This window comes from Odontesthes bonariensis, chromosome 12, assembly GCF_027942865.1.
Source record: "Odontesthes bonariensis isolate fOdoBon6 chromosome 12, fOdoBon6.hap1, whole genome shotgun sequence".
Taxonomy (NCBI): Eukaryota; Metazoa; Chordata; class Actinopteri; order Atheriniformes; family Atherinopsidae; genus Odontesthes; species Odontesthes bonariensis.
Window position 1 is genome coordinate 32,424,181 of NC_134517.1, and position 19,345 is coordinate 32,443,525.

Below are 19,345 nucleotides of genomic sequence, written 5' to 3' on the forward strand. Positions count from 1 at the left end.
TGCCAGTGCTTGAGAATGTTTTTCAAGTCCTTATTAGACTGTTTGTTTCATATTGAAGCTGTCTGATGATCAAAAATTCCCTCCTTTTTCTGTCGAAGTTTGGAGGCAAATCAGCAGAATAAATGCTGACAGGTGTTTGAGTGGGATACAGACCCATCCGTGACTCAGTGTACCCGTCTGTCTGTATTGGGTAGTCTCAGCTACAACCTGTGTTGAGTTAAAAAGAAAATAAGAAAAGCTGTCTACAGATGTAGTCTAGTTGTGTTTCTTTCTCAGTTGGAGGTTGGAAATCTTTTGCTCACTGATCCAGAAAAACTCATCTCTCTCTCTCTTTTGGTCAACACGCTGAATATAGTTCAGTTCGCTGGATGAGGGTCTCCCCGTGATCCCACTGAACAGCTCTGCAACTTCTCATTATCGACTCAGTTTTGTTTTATTCCCAACTTGGCTTCATACCTCACTGAAAGAGTTTCAGATACTCAACTGTACAAAATCATGCCTTTATATTGTAACTAATTACATGGTTACGCACATTTACATCAGAAAATCCTGCGATTCCTTTATCGCTCTCTGATGCTGTCTTGTTAAATCTTGGGTGTGATAACACATTTGGTTTTATTGTTTTTTTTTTCTTCTGCTAAACCTCTCATTAACCACGATAAACAGCCTCTGCCCAGTTGATTTCAGGCTAAACAGCCTGTTTTTCTTTTATGTAGGACTGTAATTTTCTGAGCCATTGGTGCTCCGTGCAGATTGATGCTGCCTCATTTGAAAATGATGCTGAATCACAAGCAACATTAAGGGAAGCTGTCTTAAACTGTGACAGCTGGAACACCACACAGCCTTGTCTGGTGGAATCCAGTGATTAATTGAAAGGAAAGCATCTTTAACATGTAGCAGACTATAATTCTAAACTTCTTTATTGAATGCTCGGGGTCATTGTCCTGTTGTACGACCCGATTTTTGACTCTGGAATACTTTGGTATACAGAGGAGTGCTTCGCAGCTGCGAAGCTGTCTTGATTGTTTTCCCCTCGTGAATAATCTTTCATTCTGTAGAATGAGGGACACAGTTGCTTCTCTAAGATCATTGCTGATGTCTTTCCACCTTGGCATTGTGTTAACACACACCTGAGTGCTCCAGACCATCAACGTGACAAAACTTCTGCTTTCTTAGAGGTGCTCACACTCACTGATGGTCAGCTAATCAAAGTGCATTCGATATGCTGGGTTGCTACTTACCCTCCTAATTCTTATTGAAGAAGTTAGGATGGACTTCAGGGTGGAAATCATATATATCTGAGAGATAGATATATATATATATATATATATATATATATATATATAGATAGATAGATAGATAGATAGTAGGGCTGGGCAATGATTAAAATTTTTAATCTAATTAATCACATGATTTCCCTGATTAATCACGCTTAATTGCATTTGTACGCAAAATCCAAAAATGAATTCAAAAGTAGTGTATAGCTTTTAGCATTTAGTTTTATTTTAAATGTGCTGCCATATGAATGAAAGTGCCATAACATTTGTTGTGCAAACACACTTTTAACATCAGCATCTTTCTGTAGTTTTTATGTAGAAGCCTCGCTCCACTATCTGTTTCCTTGAATGACTTGCTGCTATCAGTTGTGTGTTTTGCCTTTAAGTGATATTTTAGACTGGAACTACTACGGTGAGAAGATAATTCAACTTGGCTGTAAATGCAGGAGTTTTAAAAAAATTTATATTGAAATACGTGCTTTTATGTTGAAACAAGTAAAACAGGAAGTAGCGCTGGTTAGCTCTGAGATTCACACACAGACCGAGGAGCACCTGTAACGGTGATGTTACCTGCTAGTTTATTTTTATTTTAATGCGTTAATGCGCGATAAAATATTTGTCGGCGTTAAATAATTGACAAGTTAACGCGATAATAACGAGTTAACTCGCCCAGCCCTAATATCTATCTATCTATCTGTATGTATGTGTATGTGTATATATATATATATATATATATATATATACACATATATACATTTTTTTTTTCCCCCAATAAATAATGACACAATGTCACATAAGATGTGTGTTATTCATCAGAATCACCAAATTTTAAAACCTGGAAAAGACTAGATGATTTTTGTAGAATTACAGAATTGCATAAAACCTTCAAATTGGTGTTCTTTCTTTTTATAGATAACTGTATACATTGTTGTCTTAAACCAGAATGTGAGTCACCCAAAGGCCTGCTCTTAGTAGATAAAGACTGCATTAGCTGCTTCTTCTACAGTTCCCATGTTTACATCACTTGCTTCTTAAAATGTCATGTTAGTGCAGTTTTAGATTCGTATTATCTTGTGAGCACTTGCCAGCATCTTTACTTTTTACTAGTTTGTCAGAACCTTCGAAATGTGTAAAGGGTTCTAAGTTTTATGTTTCTTGTTAAAGCAAAAGTTGATTTATTTGAGTAACTTGGCATGGCGTTATTACAAGGGATGGGAAGAGAAATCAGCAAGAAATTGAAGTGATTGTTCCTATTTGTTGTCGATCTCGTCTATTCCAGGTGCTACTCCAGTATTGGGAAGGTGCAGGATGCCTTCATCTCATACCGTCAGTCTATCGATAAGTCGGAGGCCAGCGCTGACACCTGGTGCTCCATTGGGTAAGAGCAGAATTAGTTATTTATTGTTGTTTTGAAATGCTTTTTGAAAGGGGCAGGGTTAACATTTTTTACTGTTATAAGGGAGTGGGGAGGTAACTGGTGTGTGTCAGAATGCCTCATGGAGATGTAGCAGCTGCCCCGCAATACAGCACGTGAGGAGATGGCTGATAAGAAAGCTTTACAGTGAGGATTATCTATAGTTAGATGCTGGAATAACAGGTTACGATTCCTGAAAGTCAGTTAGATTTAGTAATGCTCGGAAAGATGTAGGCCTAAATCTTGGAAGATGGCGGGAGAATGATTTCCTTGCTTTGCCTCCAGTGTGCTATATCAGCAGCAAAACCAGCCTATGGATGCACTGCAAGCCTACATCTGTGCTGTTCAACTGGACCATAACCACGCCGCTGCCTGGATGGACCTGGGCACCCTCTACGAGTCCTGTGGCCAGCTGCACGATGCGATGAAGTGCTACATCAACGCTACGCGCAGCAAGGCCTGCCTCAACACGGCTGCGCTCACCCAGCGCATCAAGCTGCTGCAGGTGGGGCTGCGTTCACATGCATTCACCAACGCCCTCTGTTAGATGTTGTGTTGTATTTTGTGTGTGCGTGTGTGTGTGTGCGCGTGTGTGCAGTAAAGGTGCTGTGTTAATTGCCAAGCATTGCCAAGGCAATCAGCTTTTTAAAAATGCAGATTGTGCTTTTGTGATTTTTGATTTGTGACCACAAAGATATGAATAGTAATTCATATTGGTGTGTTGTTTTTTTCTTCCTCACTTAATTGTAAAGCATACATTCATGGCATTGGACATTTCTTTTGTATTCTGTGTACAGTTACACCACCTATAAATAAGCGGTAGTCCTTGTAGTGCCTCTCTTGTCCTTCAAGTTCAGCACTAAAGTTTGTGTCTTACACAATTTCTCCTAGGCTCAGTTGTGTAACCTACACCCAGGTAGTCTGCAGAATAAGAGTAAAATGCTTCCTAGTATTGAGGAGGCATGGAGCCTTCCCATTCCTGCTGAGCTCACGTCCAGGCAGGGGGCCTTGAACACTGCACAGGCACAGCAGGTGAGATCCATGGTTTGCATCGCTGGCCAGCACTGACTTCTGGGCCAAAAGATAAAACGTGACACAGTCGGGAGGAGTTGAAACGAGGCCCATATTGCAATAATCTTATTTCTAGAGTGTAATTGTCCTTCGCTGTTCCTCTCTTTTCAAATGACAGCTGTCATCATTTTCAAGCTGTGCCTCTTGGAACTCATTAAGCCCAACAGGCCTTACTCTTTTTGCAAAGATGCACATGTCATGTGCACTCATTGCAATATACGTGGCAAACTGCAAGGCTGATAATGCATGGTTAATGGGAACATTAGAATAAGCAGTCTGGGTGCATGTATTTGATTATTTTTGTCACACTCCTTTATCTAAATTTTACACTTTTCAAATGGTGGTACAACCTTCTTTATAAATGAGACAAATTGTAGCCACGCAACTATGCCAAAAGGTTGCCCACCACTCTGTCATCACATCTATTTCACTCCTTCTGTTTTCCCTCTATTGTTTGTTTATATGTGGTTTTGCCTGGCATTACTTCACTTCCATCCAGCTTAATCTGCAGCACCATTGCCAGACAATGTTATTTTTACTCGCTCCAGTTTTGACACTTGCTGTGTGATTGGTTAAATGGAGCCAATAGACCAATGATGGAGCAACCTGTTTTTGTAAAGCCTTAACAATAATGTGACCAGAGTATGAGCATGCACAGAAAACGGTGTTGCATTATTTCACGGCTTATTGAGATTATTGCATTCATCAGCCTCCGTTTACAACATTAAAGTGTTTTTGCATCGTAGTATTGTCACACATGCATTCAAACATTCACGTGCATGTAAATGTTTAGTATCAGTATCCGTCAGTGTCATTGTGCAGAAAACTTTGGATTTGTGGTTGTGTTTGCTCCCTCTTGGGCTCATTTTGAATTGTAGTTTAACTGAAAAAGACAACATGGATGAGGTTTTTTTTGTGCTGTTAGTCAAGTGTGTCTCAAGCTGTGTCTCCGTGCTGGATCTCTAGGCCTGCAAGGGGGAGGGAGGCCAGTCTGCCAGCAACCACACAGACCCACAGGCCAGTCCTGCCAAGAAGAAACGCACTGCCAGCCCAGCGAAGGTACAGCAAAGAGCATTAGCATTACTATTTGCAATGGATTGAATTAAAAGGGGAGCTGAGGTACACTTATCTTTGTATTGTTCACAGGGTGCTGCAGACTCGTGGGCAAACAACCCCAATCAGCAGCAAATCCCCAGTTGGTATCTAACACAACAGAAGCTTCAGGTAGGAAAATGTCTCGGTATTTGTGAGTCGTTTTACACACGAAACCCGGCCAAATTAATAACACACTGTTGTGCACAGCACCTGGATCACTTACGGACCAACCGAGCAAACCTCAAGCCTCCTCAGTTGCAGATGCTTGAACAGCTGGAGAAGCAGTTCTCCCTCATGCAGCAACATCAGCAGCAGGTACATGTGCAACCTTGTTTGCACAGTGAAGCTCTCGGTTGTGTTGATAATTTTATAGGGTCAAAGGTGGAGACACTTTTGTGTGCCTTTTTTTTTTTTTTTATTGTTTGGTTTGAATGTTTTCAGATGAGGCAGCAGGCAGCAGCGGGTGGCCAGCTACGGCCCAGCCTTCCCAACGGTCCTCTGGCTGAGTCGTCTCACCACCACGCAGGCCTCTCCCGCACCTCCCCCCTCAATCACACAGCCATCCGACCCCCTTGTGTCACCCAGCCCACAGCCAACGGATCCTGTTCTTCAAGTCCTTCAGCGGGACTACCTGGACACTCAGACAAAAGTCACACCCTGGGACTGGGAGGTGGCGGCCCGAGCAACGGAAACGTGCCTTACCCGCAGCAGAACTCTCTACCTCAAACCTGCACAGCCGCCAGTCACCCCAGCACCAGCAGCACCACCAGTAGTCCCAGTCATGCAGATGAGACATGGAGGAGCCAACAACGCAACACTACCACTCAGGTACTTTCATCTTTCCATGCTTTATATTGTGGGAGAAGGATGTCATGACATGTTCATGACTTCTGGCCTAGTTACATCCTGGGCCTTGTTGACTGGTTCAGAATATTGTTGATAGTTAGAATGAGCGTGTTTATGATAAACTGCGAAAGCTAGGCGCCTCCAGAGAGGGCCACGTACACTTGTTATGATAAAACGGTATAAAAGGGTGTCACTAGATGAGCTCGTCGGACATTTTGTACATTCTGTATGCACATTTGCTGTGACGGTTTGTTCAATAAACTCCCCAATGGACGGCTGACCAACGCGGGATTCGACTCTAATTTCTCCACAACAATATTCCAGTTATAGATCTGCATCTGCCTTATTTGTTATAAATGTGTCATATATGAAAATGTGTGTGCCTTTCTCTCTGTCTAGGGGCTTCAAAAAGATCCAGGTTCACATTCGGCAGGTCCTAATGGAGAACCCCCGTTCTCTTCCTCCTCCTCCTCCCCTCAGACCTCCTTCTCCTCCTCTGGCATTCTGAATCAGGTTGCACATTGCTCTGGACCCTGCACTGCCTCTTCCTCAGCCTCCTCTTTATCCCCCACGTCCCCCCAGACAACACCCAACCACTTGTCCTCGCCTCCCCACTCAGCTACTACCTCAGGGGTCCACACCAAAGACACCATGCCTTCAGGGGGCAAAAACGGCAGCAGCATTGCAGCTGCCGCTTTGCCATCAGGTCCGACGGACACCATCAGGCAATCCGGAGGGGCACCACACAGTCCCAGCAACACCCCCGCGCAGGGATTGACTAATCACGTCCAGCTGCGGGTGACGGACAGCTCTGCCAGCCCGTCTCAGCCCGGCTCTCCTGCCCCCAGCGTGCTAAGTTCAGACAATCCTCAACTCTCAGCCTTGCTAAAGGGAAAAGCCAATACTACCAATAACGACGACAACAATAACTTCAGTAACCACGGAGGGTCTTCCTCAGAGAAAATAAACAACGTCCATCCGGGTCTTCACGGGGCCGCCAAGCAGCTTTCAGAGAACTCTGTGGCGTCCTCACCACTTTCAGCCAATGCTACGCCCTCCCCATGCTCAGCAGAACCTCACGCCACCAACAGCCTCTCCTGCCTTAACAGCCCGTCCAACTCCAACAGTCAGGGGCCCACTCTCAACGGAAAGGGGCTGGAAGACTCCCAGAGCCCACTGAAGGTGGAGCCCTCTGGGGGAGCCCACAGACACACGGCCCCTGCTGGTCTGACACCCTGGTCCTCAGTTTCCATCTACCCCAGCTCCAGTGAAGTACTCAAAGCATGCAGGTAAGCGGTGTCCAGGTATGATGTTTAAAAATGTATTCTAATTGGGATGACTTCACAGACTTGAACAGTGGGAATTTATACCTGTATAAATATTCAAGGTGTTGCTCAGTGTTACATATTTGTATTTAATGTTCCTGTAATTTGAGTTTGATCTGCAGCTCTTTTTGTGCATTTACTAACGAGAAGAAAGAAATACAGCCAATTACTTAACTGAGCCAGTTCACCAATTAGAAACCGTGGAACTTGTTACATTATGACTGCAAACGTGTCCTGGACTACATCTAAAGACCTCCATTGAAAGAAAACAAAAACGTATTCAAACCACAAAAGCTCCGCCTGGACGATTTAGAAAAAACCTCCTGGTTCGAGTTCATGGATCCTTGGATATAGTTTTTCAAAGTTTTGCTGTTACATTAGCAGACTTCAGGAGTTCCTTTTTGTTGCAACAGCTGACTGTGTGGGACTCTGGCTTTGTGGCCATTTGCATATTGGCCTTTTCAGAACTCTCAGATTTCTACACTTTCTGGTTGATCCCAAACAGTGAACCACTTAAAGCATTAAAATACATCCCTGCATGTGTCCAGAGTAACTGATTGTGAACTGATCTCAGTTGCCTGCTCCATGTCAGCTGAGCAACAAACAACATCAGCAGGTTTTCTGATGTTGGTGACCAAATTTATGTCATTATTCCGACATTAACATTGTTTAGATTCGCTTAAAAAAACAAAAAACTCAGTTATGCAACAGATGCGATTATTAGAGAAGTAAAAGAGCAGAAAATGATACGTTAGTGATAATGCAAAGCTAATGTCTGCTGATGAACATGTGCACAGTGAAGTTTTTAAACTGCTGTTTTCACTGTGAAACAGTCTGAGGAAGAGCCTGAAGACAGGAAAACATCTGCCTGTAACACATCCACACATTTCAGTTTGTTGTGCTTTTGGGGAGTTGTGCATCCTGTGAGCTCGGACGCTGCTTTTTGCAGAATGTATTTTTTTCTGAAAATTGGAAAAGCGAGAAAACATCACAGTGGAAACTCCGCTGCTGTCATGAACATCTACACCCCAGGTGTAAACAGGCTCAGTGTGAGTTGATGCAGCACTAAACTCATTCAGTCTGTCATGTCTTAAACATCTTGACCTGTCGGGTGCTGATGTATTTGTCAGAAACACATCAGTGCAATTTTACTGAGGAAAAATGGCACTTTCCACTCATGAGTCTTGATTCTTTGAAGACTGTAATCAGTACTTGATGTGTGTAGGGCTGTCATAATACCTTAAAGTTATTATTTATTATCACTGGGCCAAAAGTCCTCCTGATCAAAGTTTTCCCTCAGTCCTGATGGTTTTGTCCAGTCGTTAACTGGAGTTCATTTCAAGCAGAATTCCCCGTCAGACATGACGTCCATATCAGCCTCTTTCTTCTGATTCCACGTTGGACTTTTCAGGAATGTGTGACAGATATAATAGCTCCCACAGTGCACACATGGCGCTTAATCACTGTTCGTGTCAGTTTGTCTCATTTAAAAGGAACTGTATGCTGTAATCTTTCTCCACCTTTTGAAAAAATGTAAATCAAATAAGGGTGGCTCGATTAGGCTTTTTAAAGGACTGCTTATAGACTGACCTTTCTTTCTTTTCCACTGCTTTGTCTGCAGGAACCTGGGGAAGAACGGCCTGTCGACCAGCAGCATCCTCCTGGACAGGTGTCCCCCGCCTCGGCCCCCTGGTCCTCCTTCTCCTGCACTGCTGAAAGACAAACTCAACCCCCCAACACCTAGTATTTATGTACGCACAGCCACACCATAGAAGGAGAAGTTTTGGTGGTATTGTTAAAATAACAGTTCTTTGGCTCCACTTTCCCTGACGAGGCGCCTCCTCTGTCTCCTCTCTGACTTACAGCTCGAAAACAAGAGGGACGTTTTCTTCCCTCCCCTCCATCAGTTCTGCACCAACCCGGCCAACCCGGTCACTGTCATAAGGGGACTGGCAGGAGCGCTCAAACTGGGTAAGCGGACGCGTCCCTTTCGTTAGAGTTTGCCCTTTTACACGTTGGAGTGATGGCAGCATCTTTTCAGTCTCACACACGGCCCTGTGGGTGTGTCTCTGTTATCAAGGGAGTCAGTGTGCTCGCTCTGTGGATGAATCTGACACGCACGACAACAGCACCACCTGCAAGTGGAAAGTGTTACTGCACATGTCTGTAGATCAGTGGTTCCCAACCACCCCCCACCCCCCCCCCACCCCCCCACCGCACACTCTCACACATCACCGGCAACACTGTCCGGAGCAATCAGTCACTTTTTTTTGCTTCGATAAGAAAATAAACGAGCTCGCAAACCTCTGGCCAGAGACGAGATGTCAGGTGTGATGTTTGTGTCAGCTCGTTGAAGGTTTTTGTTTATATTGTCTGAAGGCTGTGGAGACTGTTTCTGACAGATATGTTGTGCTGAATGGGAAAATAACCTGAAACCGCATACAAGGCCAATCTGGCTGCAACACGTCGTTTCATAATCCAAAACCTTTGAGTGCACATTTTCCTGGATGCGTTTCTTTAACACTGAATATGCTTGAAGGTGAAGGTGAGCTCATGTTCACAGTTTAGCTATTCCACTTCCTTGTGACGGTCCAACATTCATGTCTCCTTTGATAAATGCGCTCTAGACTTTGTCTTTCTCCATCAAAAAATGATGGATTGGGTAGTAAATTTTTGGTCAGCGTTTCTTATTGCTCATCATTTTATTTGATTTTCAGAAACAGTCCAATTGTTACATCAATTATTGTGGAACAAACTTGCATATTGCAATCACAGGCAGAGGTTGTTCTGCAGAGCGGTCCAAAGGACTGCAGTTGTTTCGCCTAAATAGTGGAGAACGCTGAGGTTTTTACAGAATTTCACAATTACAACTTAAACAAAACCAGATTTCAAAGAAAATAGAGTCAAACTAACTAAGCCTCGGCTAAACTGGGTGCTAAATCTGCCCACCTGCACAGGTAAATGTCCGTAAGCTTTGCCTTGAACATCGGTGCTCCATCCACATGATTGTTTTAATCTTGCTGTGAACTTTGAACCCCTCGTTCTTCTGTCTCACTGGAGCAACCAGTGTTTTGATGTCAGGTAGCATAACTTTTCTCTTTGAGAAGGAGATCTAGAGTAAAGGCGACGCTTTTCTCTGAGGGCGCCGCTGCTCCAACTGTGACCCATAGTGGTCAATGATGCGCTCCAAGCCTCCACTTTCAAAGCCCCAACCCTGGTGTTCCAGACAGTTATGATGCTTTCACATTTTTTTCATCAGTAATTACAAATACGTCAGTGACATATTTGGTTAACAGGAACTCTGGTCATTAAAACAGGGATCCTGAATCACATTCGTATCCAGAGAAATTGTATGTGTGACATCTCTGAGGTCCAGACCATCTTGGCACTTCAGAAGATGAACACATCTGTGAACTCTGTTCCTGGGATAAAGAATTCATCTGTCAGCTGTTTGCACAGTTGCAGGTTCAGCATGCTGCAGGTTCAGCACGCTGCTGCAGGTCTGCAGGTTCAGCACGCTGCTGCAGGTTCAGCACGCTGCTGCAGGTTCAGCACGCTGCTGCAGGTTCAGCATGTTGCAGGTTCAGCACGCTGCAGGTTCAGCACGCTGCTGCAGGTTCAGCACGCTGCTGCAGGTTCAGCACGCTGCTGCAGGTTCAGCATGTTGCAGGTTCAGCACGCTGCTGCAGGTTCAGCACGCTGCTGCAGGTTCAGCATGCTGCAGGTTCAGCACGCTGCTGCAGGTTCAGCACGCTGCTGCAGGTTCAGCACGCTGCTGCAGGTTCAGCACGCTGCTGCAGGTCTGCAGGTTCAGCACGCTGCTGCAGGTTCAGCACGCTGCTGCAGGTTCAGCACGCTGCTGCAGGTTCAGCACGCTGCTGCAGGTTCAGCATGTTGCAGGTTCAGCACGCTGCTGCAGGTTCAGCACGCTGCTGCAGGTTCAGCACGCTGCTGCAGGTTCAGCATGTTGCAGGTTCAGCACGCTGCTGCAGGTTCAGCACGCTGCTGCAGGTTCAGCACGCTGCTGCAGGTTCAGCATGCTGCAGGTTCAGCACGCTGCAGGTTCAGCACGCTGCCGCAGGTTCAGCACGCTGCCGCAGGTTCAGCACGCTGCTGCAGGTTCAGCATGTTGCAGGTTCAGCACGCTGCTGCAGGTTCAGCACGCTGCTGCAGGTTCAGCATGCTGCTGCAGGAGGTTCAGCACGCTGCTGCAGGAGGTTCAGCACGCTGCTGCAGGTTCAGCATGTTGTAGGTTCAGCACGCTGCTGCAGGTTCAGCATGTTGTAGGTTCAGCACGCTGCTGCAGGTTCAGCATGTTGTAGGTTCAGCACGCTGCTGCAGGTTCAGCATGCTGCAGGTTCAGCATGTTGTAGGTTCAGCACGCTGCTGCAGGTTCAGCATGTTGTAGGTTCAGCACGCTGCTGCAGGTTCAGCATGTTGTAGGTTCAGCACGCAGCTGCAGGTTCAGCACGCTGCCGCAGGTTCAGCACGCTGCCGCAGGTTCAGCACGCTGCCGCAGGTTCAGCACGCTGCTGCAGGTTCAGCATGCTGCTGCAGGTTCAGCACGCTGCTGCAGGTTCAGCATGCTGCAGGTTCAGCATGCTGCAGGTTCAGCACGCTGCTGCAGGTTCAGCACGCTGCTGCAGGTTCAGCATGTTGCAGGTTCAGCACGCTGCTGCAGGTTCAGCACGCTGCTGCAGGTTCAGCATGTTGCAGGTTCAGCACGCTGCTGCAGGTTCAGCACGCTGCTGCAGGTTCAGCACGCTGCTGGTTCAGCACGCTGCTGCAGGTTCAGCATGCTGCAGGTTCAGCACGCTGCTGCAGGTTCAGCACGCTGCTGCAGGTTCAGCACGCTGCAGGTTCAGCACGCTGCCGCAGGTTCAGCACGCTGCCGCAGGTTCAGCACGCTGCTGCAGGTTCAGCATGTTGCAGGTTCAGCACGCTGCTGCAGGTTCAGCACGCTGCTGCAGGTTCAGCACGCTGCTGCAGGTTCAGCACGCTGCTGCAGGTTCAGCACGCTGCTGCAGGTTCAGCACGCATCCTCCAACAGACTCTCGGGTTGGTGTGATGGCTGTAACACTCTGCTCTGACTGTTGATTGCTCAGTTGTGGAGAAGTAATGTTCAGACAAAACATAAACGGAGCAGCCGCCTTAAATCCTGGCCCGGTGCTGACTGTTGCTGCTACGGGACATGAGCCAACCCCTCTGATTACAAAGGTGCATTTGAATAGTGGAGAAAAGTGTCCTACTCTGGTCTCTTCCTCTGCACCTTTTCTTGACCATGTTGGAAAACACACAAAAAGCTCTTTAAACTCTGTCTAATGGGATTTTTCATAGAATAAACATGATTTATATCATATTAAGATATAACATGCAATATTCAGTCACTGTTGAGGCTGATGATTTAAAAAAAAAAAAAAGTGAAGAAAAGGCCAAAGCAGTGAAACATACTGTTACTCGCACACGGCCTGTTGCCTTCATATTTATTTACATGATTCACTGTTCGTGTGACTGTATCAAAGCATCATTTTGAAAGTTTTGGGGGGGTTAGGAATCGCGGGACAGAATAATCTCCTTTTATTAAGAATGCCCCAGTGTTTCCTGTGCCAAAGGAGATAATAAAGGAAGCACTAAAGCACTTTTCCTTAGGATTTAGATAATTCCACCAGCTCTGATCATGGCTGCTTCTCAGATTCCTCCAGGTCATTTTACTTTATTAGGAACCTTGTTGAGCAAAAAAGGTTTGACCAGACCTCCTCTTTTGTTTGAGTTCACACTCATGATTCAATAAAGCACAAGTTGAAATGATGTTTTAAAGTATGAATGGATAAGAGGACGAAGCCTAAATCTAAACATTTCAATCATCTTTTATTTGGACTCTTCTTTCTGTGCATCCTTCACAGACTTAGGTCTGTTTTCCACAAAGACGTTGGTGGAGGCCAACCCCGACCATCTGGTGGAGGTGCGGAGTCAGCTGGGTCAGCCCACCGACGAGAACTGGGACCCCAGCGGCAGCAGGAAAATGTGGCGCTGCGAGAGCAGCCGCTCCCACACCACCATCGTCAAATACGCCCAGTACCAGGCCTCGTCCTTCCAGGAGTCCCTGCGGGTCAGTACGGCCACACAGAGCCCGACCTCGGTCTGTCACTAAAACCCTGTTAAAACCAGATGTTGTGATGAACACCTGGACTATTTCCACCGTTGACATAAAGGGAAATATTGCACCAATTGCAGTTGTAGTTCCCGTTTTAAAAACAAACTGTCCTGGCTTAATTGATGTTATTCCATTGACTTTTCCCAAAATTTGGGAATTCTTAATGTTTTCATTTTTCCTTGAAGGAGGAGAATGAGAAAAAGAAAGAGGTGGAAGCAGAGGCAGGTTCCTCAGACAGGTGGGTGTTCTTTCTCTTTGTTTCTGCTTTCATTAAAGTTTTATTTAGCCCTGGTTTGTGTCACTAATAGCGTTGTACTCTTGTGGTCTCAGTGCGATGCGGCGAAGGAAGGGGCCTTTCAAACACATCAAGTTTGGCACCAACATCGACCTCTCCGACGAGAAGAAGTCAGTGAACTCTCAACTTTTATTCCATTTCGTTCCCGTGCACGCAGATTTTAGTCTGTAGTCTCATTCTGGTAATTACACTTTTGCAGGTGGAAGCTGCAGCTGCAGGAGCTGAACAAGCTGCCTGCTTTTGCCAGGGTGGTGTCAGCCGGTAACCTGCTCAGCCACGTCGGGCACACCATCCTGGGGATGAACACCGTCCAGCTGTACATGAAGGTGCCGGGGAGCAGGACACCAGGTAAGCAGATGTAGATCAAATCAAATCAAATTTATTTGTATAGCACATTTCATGTGCAAAACAATTCAAAGTGCTTTACATAAAATAAAAGAATTGCAGCAGGGAGTGGAAGAAGCATTAAAAATACATAAAGGGATATAAAGAAAAACAAATAAAATTATTCAAATGAATTTAAAAACAAGAAACAGTCCATATAAGTTAAAAGATATCGTGCAGATTTCATGCATAGACACATGAGAAAAGAAATGTTTTTAACCTGGATTTAAAAATGTCTACATTTGGTGAAAGTTTAATCTCCACTGGCAGTTTGTTCCACTTGTTTGCAGCATAACAGCTAAATGCTGCTTCTCCATGTTTAGTCTGGACTCTGGACTGGACCAGCTGACCTGAGTCCTTGGATCTAAGAGCTCTGCTGGGTTTATATTCTCTGGACATATCATAGATGTAAACCATCAGCAGGCTTTTAAAATCTATTCTGTGACTGACTGGAAGCCAGAGTAAAGATTTTAAAACTGGTGTGATGTGTTCAGATCTCTTAGTCCGGGTTAAAACTCCAGCAGCAGCGTTCTGGATGAGCTGCAGATGTTTAATGCTCTTTTTGGGAAGTCCAGTTAAAAGAGCATTACAGTAATGGAGTCTACTGGAGATGAATGCATGGATGAGTTTCTCCTGGTCTTTTTGGGAGAGGAAACCTTTAATTCTGTTGATGTTTCTGAGATGGTAAAAAGCTGCTTTGGTGACAGCTTTGATGTGGCTGCTGAAAGTCAGATCTGAGTCTATCAACACTCCGAGGTTACCAACTTGGTCAGTGATTGTAAGGTCCCGAGTCTCAAGATATTTACCAACGCTAGATGAAGCATTGTCTCTCTTTTCTTTCTTTTCTTGCTCACTTTAAGTAATCGCATCCTTTTTTATCGTGCCAGGTCACCAAGAGAACAACAATTTCTGTTCTGTGAACATCAACATCGGCCCTGGTGACTGTGAGTGGTTTGCTGTGCATGAACCGTACTGGGGCGTCATCAACGACTTCTGTGAAAAGTACGACAGCAGAAAGAGATGACTCGAAGGTTTCTTGGATTATCCCATTTGCATTCATTTATAGCTTATGATCTCTAAACGTTTCCCTTTTTATCTTGTTTTATAGGAACAACATCAACTTCCTGATGGGTTCATGGTGGCCCAACCTGGAGGACCTGTACGAGACCAACGTGCCTGTTTATCGCTTCATCCAGCGGCCCGGGGACTTGGTGTGGCTCAACACGGGCACTATTCACTGGGTTCAGGCCATCGGCTGGTGCAACAACATTGCATGGAATGTCGGACCCCTCACAGGTGAGGAAAGGAGCGCGGATGTGCACGGCTGGTGGTCCCAATTCTGAGGAAATCGAAGTAATCCTCGTCTTTGTCCTCAGCATATCAGTACAAGCTGGCGGTGGAGCGCTACGAGTGGAACAAGCTGCAGAGCGTCAAATCCATCGTTCCCATGATCCACCTCTCGTGGAACATGGCGAGGAACATCAAAGTGTCGGACCACAAGCTTTTTGAGATGATCAAGTGAGTATGTGTGCGTCGTTAACCCAGCTCGCACCTCATTTTACGTGTTCTCCCGGGCTCACCGCACGCGTCTCTGTTCGTTAGGTATTGCTTGCTGCGAACTCTGAAGCAGTGTCAGATGCAGAGGGAAATGCTGCTGGCTGCTGGGAAGGAGCTGGTGTGGCACGGCAGAACGCAGAGCGAGCCGGCTCATTACTGCAGCATCTGTGAAGTGAGCATCCTCGCATTGAAACGCCAGCAAGCTCGTCTGCTGCGTTCGCTGTGTGAACAGTCCTTCGCTGCTTTGTTCATGTTGCCCCTGTGCTCGTGTCCTCCGGCAGGTGGAAGTGTTCGACCTGCTCCTTGTAACCAGTGAGAGCAACACCAAGAAAACGTACGTGGTGCATTGCCAGGACTGTGCCCGAAGGGCGAGCACTAACCTGGGCAACTTTGTGGTGCTCGAGCAGTACAAGATCGAGGACCTCATGCAGGTTTATGACCAGTTCACACTGGTAAGTAGTGGACACATGACTGTGGATTGCCCTTTTAATCTGCCTTCGATACATGAACTCTCATTTCAAATGAAAATTGCTATGAAATAAAAACTACAGATACATTTTCTAATTCTGCATTTTTTAATTGAGGAGACTCTTAACACCACACTGCAGCTCAATTTATTTTAGGTACTATCATAATCGTCCATCCATCTATCCATCCATGATCTTCCGTTTATCTGAAGTCGGGTCGTGGGTCAGCAGGGCCGGGGCGGGGGGGCGCAGACATCCCACTCTCCAGCTCCTCCTTGGGAATCCCAAGGTGGTCCCAGGCCAGATGGAATATGTTATCCCTCCACCGTGTTCTGGGTTTGCCTTAAAGTCTCCTCCCAGTTGGAAATGCCCAAAAAAAACTCAAAAGGGAGGCAGCTACGAGGCTAACCAGATCCCAGAACCACCTAAAATGACTCCTTTCGATGTGGAGGAGCAGCGGCTCCACTCCGAGCTCCTCACCCTTTCTGTAAGGCTGAGCTCAGCCACCCTCCCAAGGAAACTGATTTCAGCTGCTTTTATCAGCGACCTCATTCCTTCAGTCTCTACCCAGATCTCGTGACCATAGGTGAGGGTTGGAACAAAGATGGATCAGTAAATTGAAAGCTTTGTTTTTCGGCTCACCTCCCTGTTCACAACAACAGACCTGCACAGCATAGTCCTAATCCATCTGTCCATCTCACACTCCAACTTGCAGTCTCTGGTGAACCAGATCCTGAGTTTTTAAACTCCTCCACTTGGGGCTCATCCCTAACCTGCAGGGAGCACTACACCTTTCTCCAGTTGATAACCGTGGCCTCAGATTTGGAGGGGATGACTTTCATCCTGGCCCTTTCACACTGAAGGTCTTAGTCTGAAGAAGCCAACAAACTCGCATCACCTGCAAAAAGCAGCGGTCCAACCCTCAGGTTCCCAAACCAGACACCATGCTCTCCCCGACTACGCCTCGAGATCCTGTCCATGAAAATCTCCAACATGATCTGTGACTAGTCCTGGTGGAGTCCAACATGACTCCACTTTCAGAACATATATCTATCTATTTTTTTTTTTTTTTTTTGCCAACTTTTATCTTTTAATGCGATTTATTTTCCAAAGTTTTTTTTTTTTTTTAAATGTACTAATACCACACGTAGTTCTTTTGGGCACTTTCATAACGCCACTTCTGTCCATATTTGCATATTGGCGTCCTTACTGTTTAATGCCCAATCATTCATTATTCCAGCTTTTATTCGAGTACAACATACATTTATTTTGTGTACTTTTATGTTTTTTGGTGCCTTTTCATTGCCACATGTATTAACTCATCTACTTGGGTATGATTTTGATATTTACTGAAATGTGTTCCTTACACAAACCGCCCTCAGTACTGGTCTCAGTCCGATGACTGGATCAGTTAAAACTTGCTTTCTTGTTTAAAAAAAGCTTCTGGGGTTCTCAATGTGTTTGTTTTTTCCTTCCACAGGCGAGTCCCCTGCCTTCCTCCTCTTGATGGTGTCGTTCTCTTCTTCTGAGGACATTTTAGAACCACAACGGAGTTAATTGGAAATTTTCCAGAGGATCCCCCTCCCTTTTTTTTCTTTTTCTGTCTTTTCTTTTAATTATTATTATTATTTTTTGGATATTCAGGAAGTAAGGTGGCAGACCTCCAACAAGGTCCAGTAGCTATCCCCTAAGGCAGCTGTGTGAAAGCTGTGTGTCTATGCAACCTTGCCTGAGCTGTTTGGCTCCCCCTGGTGGACTGGAGGGGGATGGCAGCTCCTCCCATCATCACGACCGGACTGTTCTACTGCTGGCCCAGCTGGACTTCATCAGAAAACACAGTCATAACAGAAAAACAGTGAAATACAGTTTTGTACATATTACGTTTGAACTGGCAACATCATCACGCAGAGACTACTGAATCGATAGTTTTGTTTTTCCAATTTTATATTCTGTTTGTGGGTTGACACCAGAGCTTTGCCCCCCCCCCCCTTTCCTCCATGAGATGAGTAATTAGCATTAGCAGGTCTTTTGTCTGGTAGACACCTCCTCGGTCAGAAAAGCGCGATAGGAACTGTTTTGTAATGTGAGATATGAGTGGCGCAGTCTTTTCAACATTTTCCCCCACTTTTTTTTTTTTAATCACTTAAAAATTTTTTACTTTAATCTGCTGGAAATATTCGTCTTTATGTTGAGGGAGAGAAAAAGGTGTGTAGACAGACAAGTCACAGAAAAAGGGTTGCACATGGATAAAAGAGTGAACTTTAAGTTGTTTCTTTTTTTATTTTGATGTAAATTTACACTATTTATAAATGCATATTTATTGCTTGAAGATATTTGTTGATGGAATGCTGTAATTTTCTCAAGAGTACCTGCCATTAAATTTGAAGGCGCTTTGTGATTTTAAGCATGGCCCTTCATATGTTTTCTATATAAATAAAACTGCTTAGTAAGCGTTGTACAGAGACCTTACCTTGAAATTGGTTTATTGTTTGAAGGATGTTTTATGCGTCAATAAACAGAAACTGTCTTTATGTACCTCTGCAGCTGTGTTGTTTATTCAAAACCACCTGCTTTTTGTTTGTTTCTGTAAATTATTGGGTTCATTGTTGGCTTTTTTTGTCGTTGCTGCTGCCAGAACACAAGCGTCAAGAGAAAAAGAGAAGAGAAAAACCTGAGCAGCTTGAGGTTTTACTCGGTGTCAACATCAAGTTTATCCAGTTAGACTTTCTTTGCAGAGACGAATATCATGGCGAGATGTCCCATCTGTTATCTGCAACACAATGGCGGTAGCTCAAAGTTATGTGCAAGAAGGAAAGGAAAGAGAATGGAAGATGCTTCAGTAAAGTTGAAAAATATCTTCTTTTCCCTACGAATCATCCCCATGAACACAAATGTCACAATGAGATAAAAAATGTTTAAAAAAGCAGCTCAAAGCATTTAATTAAAACACAGTAAATTCAATAGAAAGTCCCTAAGAGGAAGCAGTTGTATTAATTGGTGTTAAGAAAGGATTTTGTTCACAGTTAAATCACCTTTAACTCTGTGGGTCTCATGTATTGTCTACATAAATTCTGCACCTTTACTTGCTAACTCTAGAAAAGTATGAATCCAGCTATGTGGAGATGACAGTTGCCTTAAAAGCTCATTAGTTGGTGCTTCTTCCAACCACTGAAATTGACACAACCTCTTGTAGAATAGGCCATTTGCTAAAATTCAGATTCATTACGCGCAAATATTTTTCAAAAAGTCTCACTGGAAGCATCGTGAGGTCAATGATACATGGGTTTCTTAGACCGCTGTACTGTGGGCTGTAATGTATCACACTGTATCAAGGGGGAAAATTCAGGGAGAACACAATTTCATCACCAATGCCAGTAATTAAGGCAAAAGTGTACAAAAAAAGGTATTTTAACATCTCAATGTCAGGGCTCAGATTGCTCAGCCCTGATTGCTGTGACCT

At 44.9% G+C, this 19,345-nt stretch overlaps 1 protein-coding gene across 1 annotated transcript in view; it reads left to right on the forward strand.

The window, feature by feature from the left end:
- Positions 1 to 18,420, forward strand: part of kdm6a (lysine (K)-specific demethylase 6A) — a 46,119-nt gene extending 27,699 nt beyond the window's left edge. Inside the window, exons 11-30 of the mRNA XM_075480154.1 lie at positions 2,557 to 2,655; positions 2,977 to 3,196; positions 3,583 to 3,723; positions 4,729 to 4,821; positions 4,909 to 4,986; positions 5,065 to 5,172; positions 5,299 to 5,685; positions 6,103 to 6,992; positions 8,650 to 8,779; positions 8,894 to 8,999; positions 12,932 to 13,137; positions 13,368 to 13,420; positions 13,513 to 13,587; positions 13,677 to 13,825; positions 14,749 to 14,863; positions 14,970 to 15,157; positions 15,238 to 15,379; positions 15,464 to 15,590; positions 15,700 to 15,870; positions 17,366 to 18,420. Coding sequence (XP_075336269.1) covers positions 2,557 to 2,655; positions 2,977 to 3,196; positions 3,583 to 3,723; positions 4,729 to 4,821; positions 4,909 to 4,986; positions 5,065 to 5,172; positions 5,299 to 5,685; positions 6,103 to 6,992; positions 8,650 to 8,779; positions 8,894 to 8,999; positions 12,932 to 13,137; positions 13,368 to 13,420; positions 13,513 to 13,587; positions 13,677 to 13,825; positions 14,749 to 14,863; positions 14,970 to 15,157; positions 15,238 to 15,379; positions 15,464 to 15,590; positions 15,700 to 15,870; positions 17,366 to 17,392 — 3,505 coding nt within the window. The 3' untranslated portion in view covers positions 17,393 to 18,420. The remainder of the gene's footprint in view (positions 1 to 2,556; positions 2,656 to 2,976; positions 3,197 to 3,582; positions 3,724 to 4,728; positions 4,822 to 4,908; positions 4,987 to 5,064; positions 5,173 to 5,298; positions 5,686 to 6,102; positions 6,993 to 8,649; positions 8,780 to 8,893; positions 9,000 to 12,931; positions 13,138 to 13,367; positions 13,421 to 13,512; positions 13,588 to 13,676; positions 13,826 to 14,748; positions 14,864 to 14,969; positions 15,158 to 15,237; positions 15,380 to 15,463; positions 15,591 to 15,699; positions 15,871 to 17,365) is intronic.
- Positions 18,421 to 19,345: the final 925 nt, after the last annotated feature.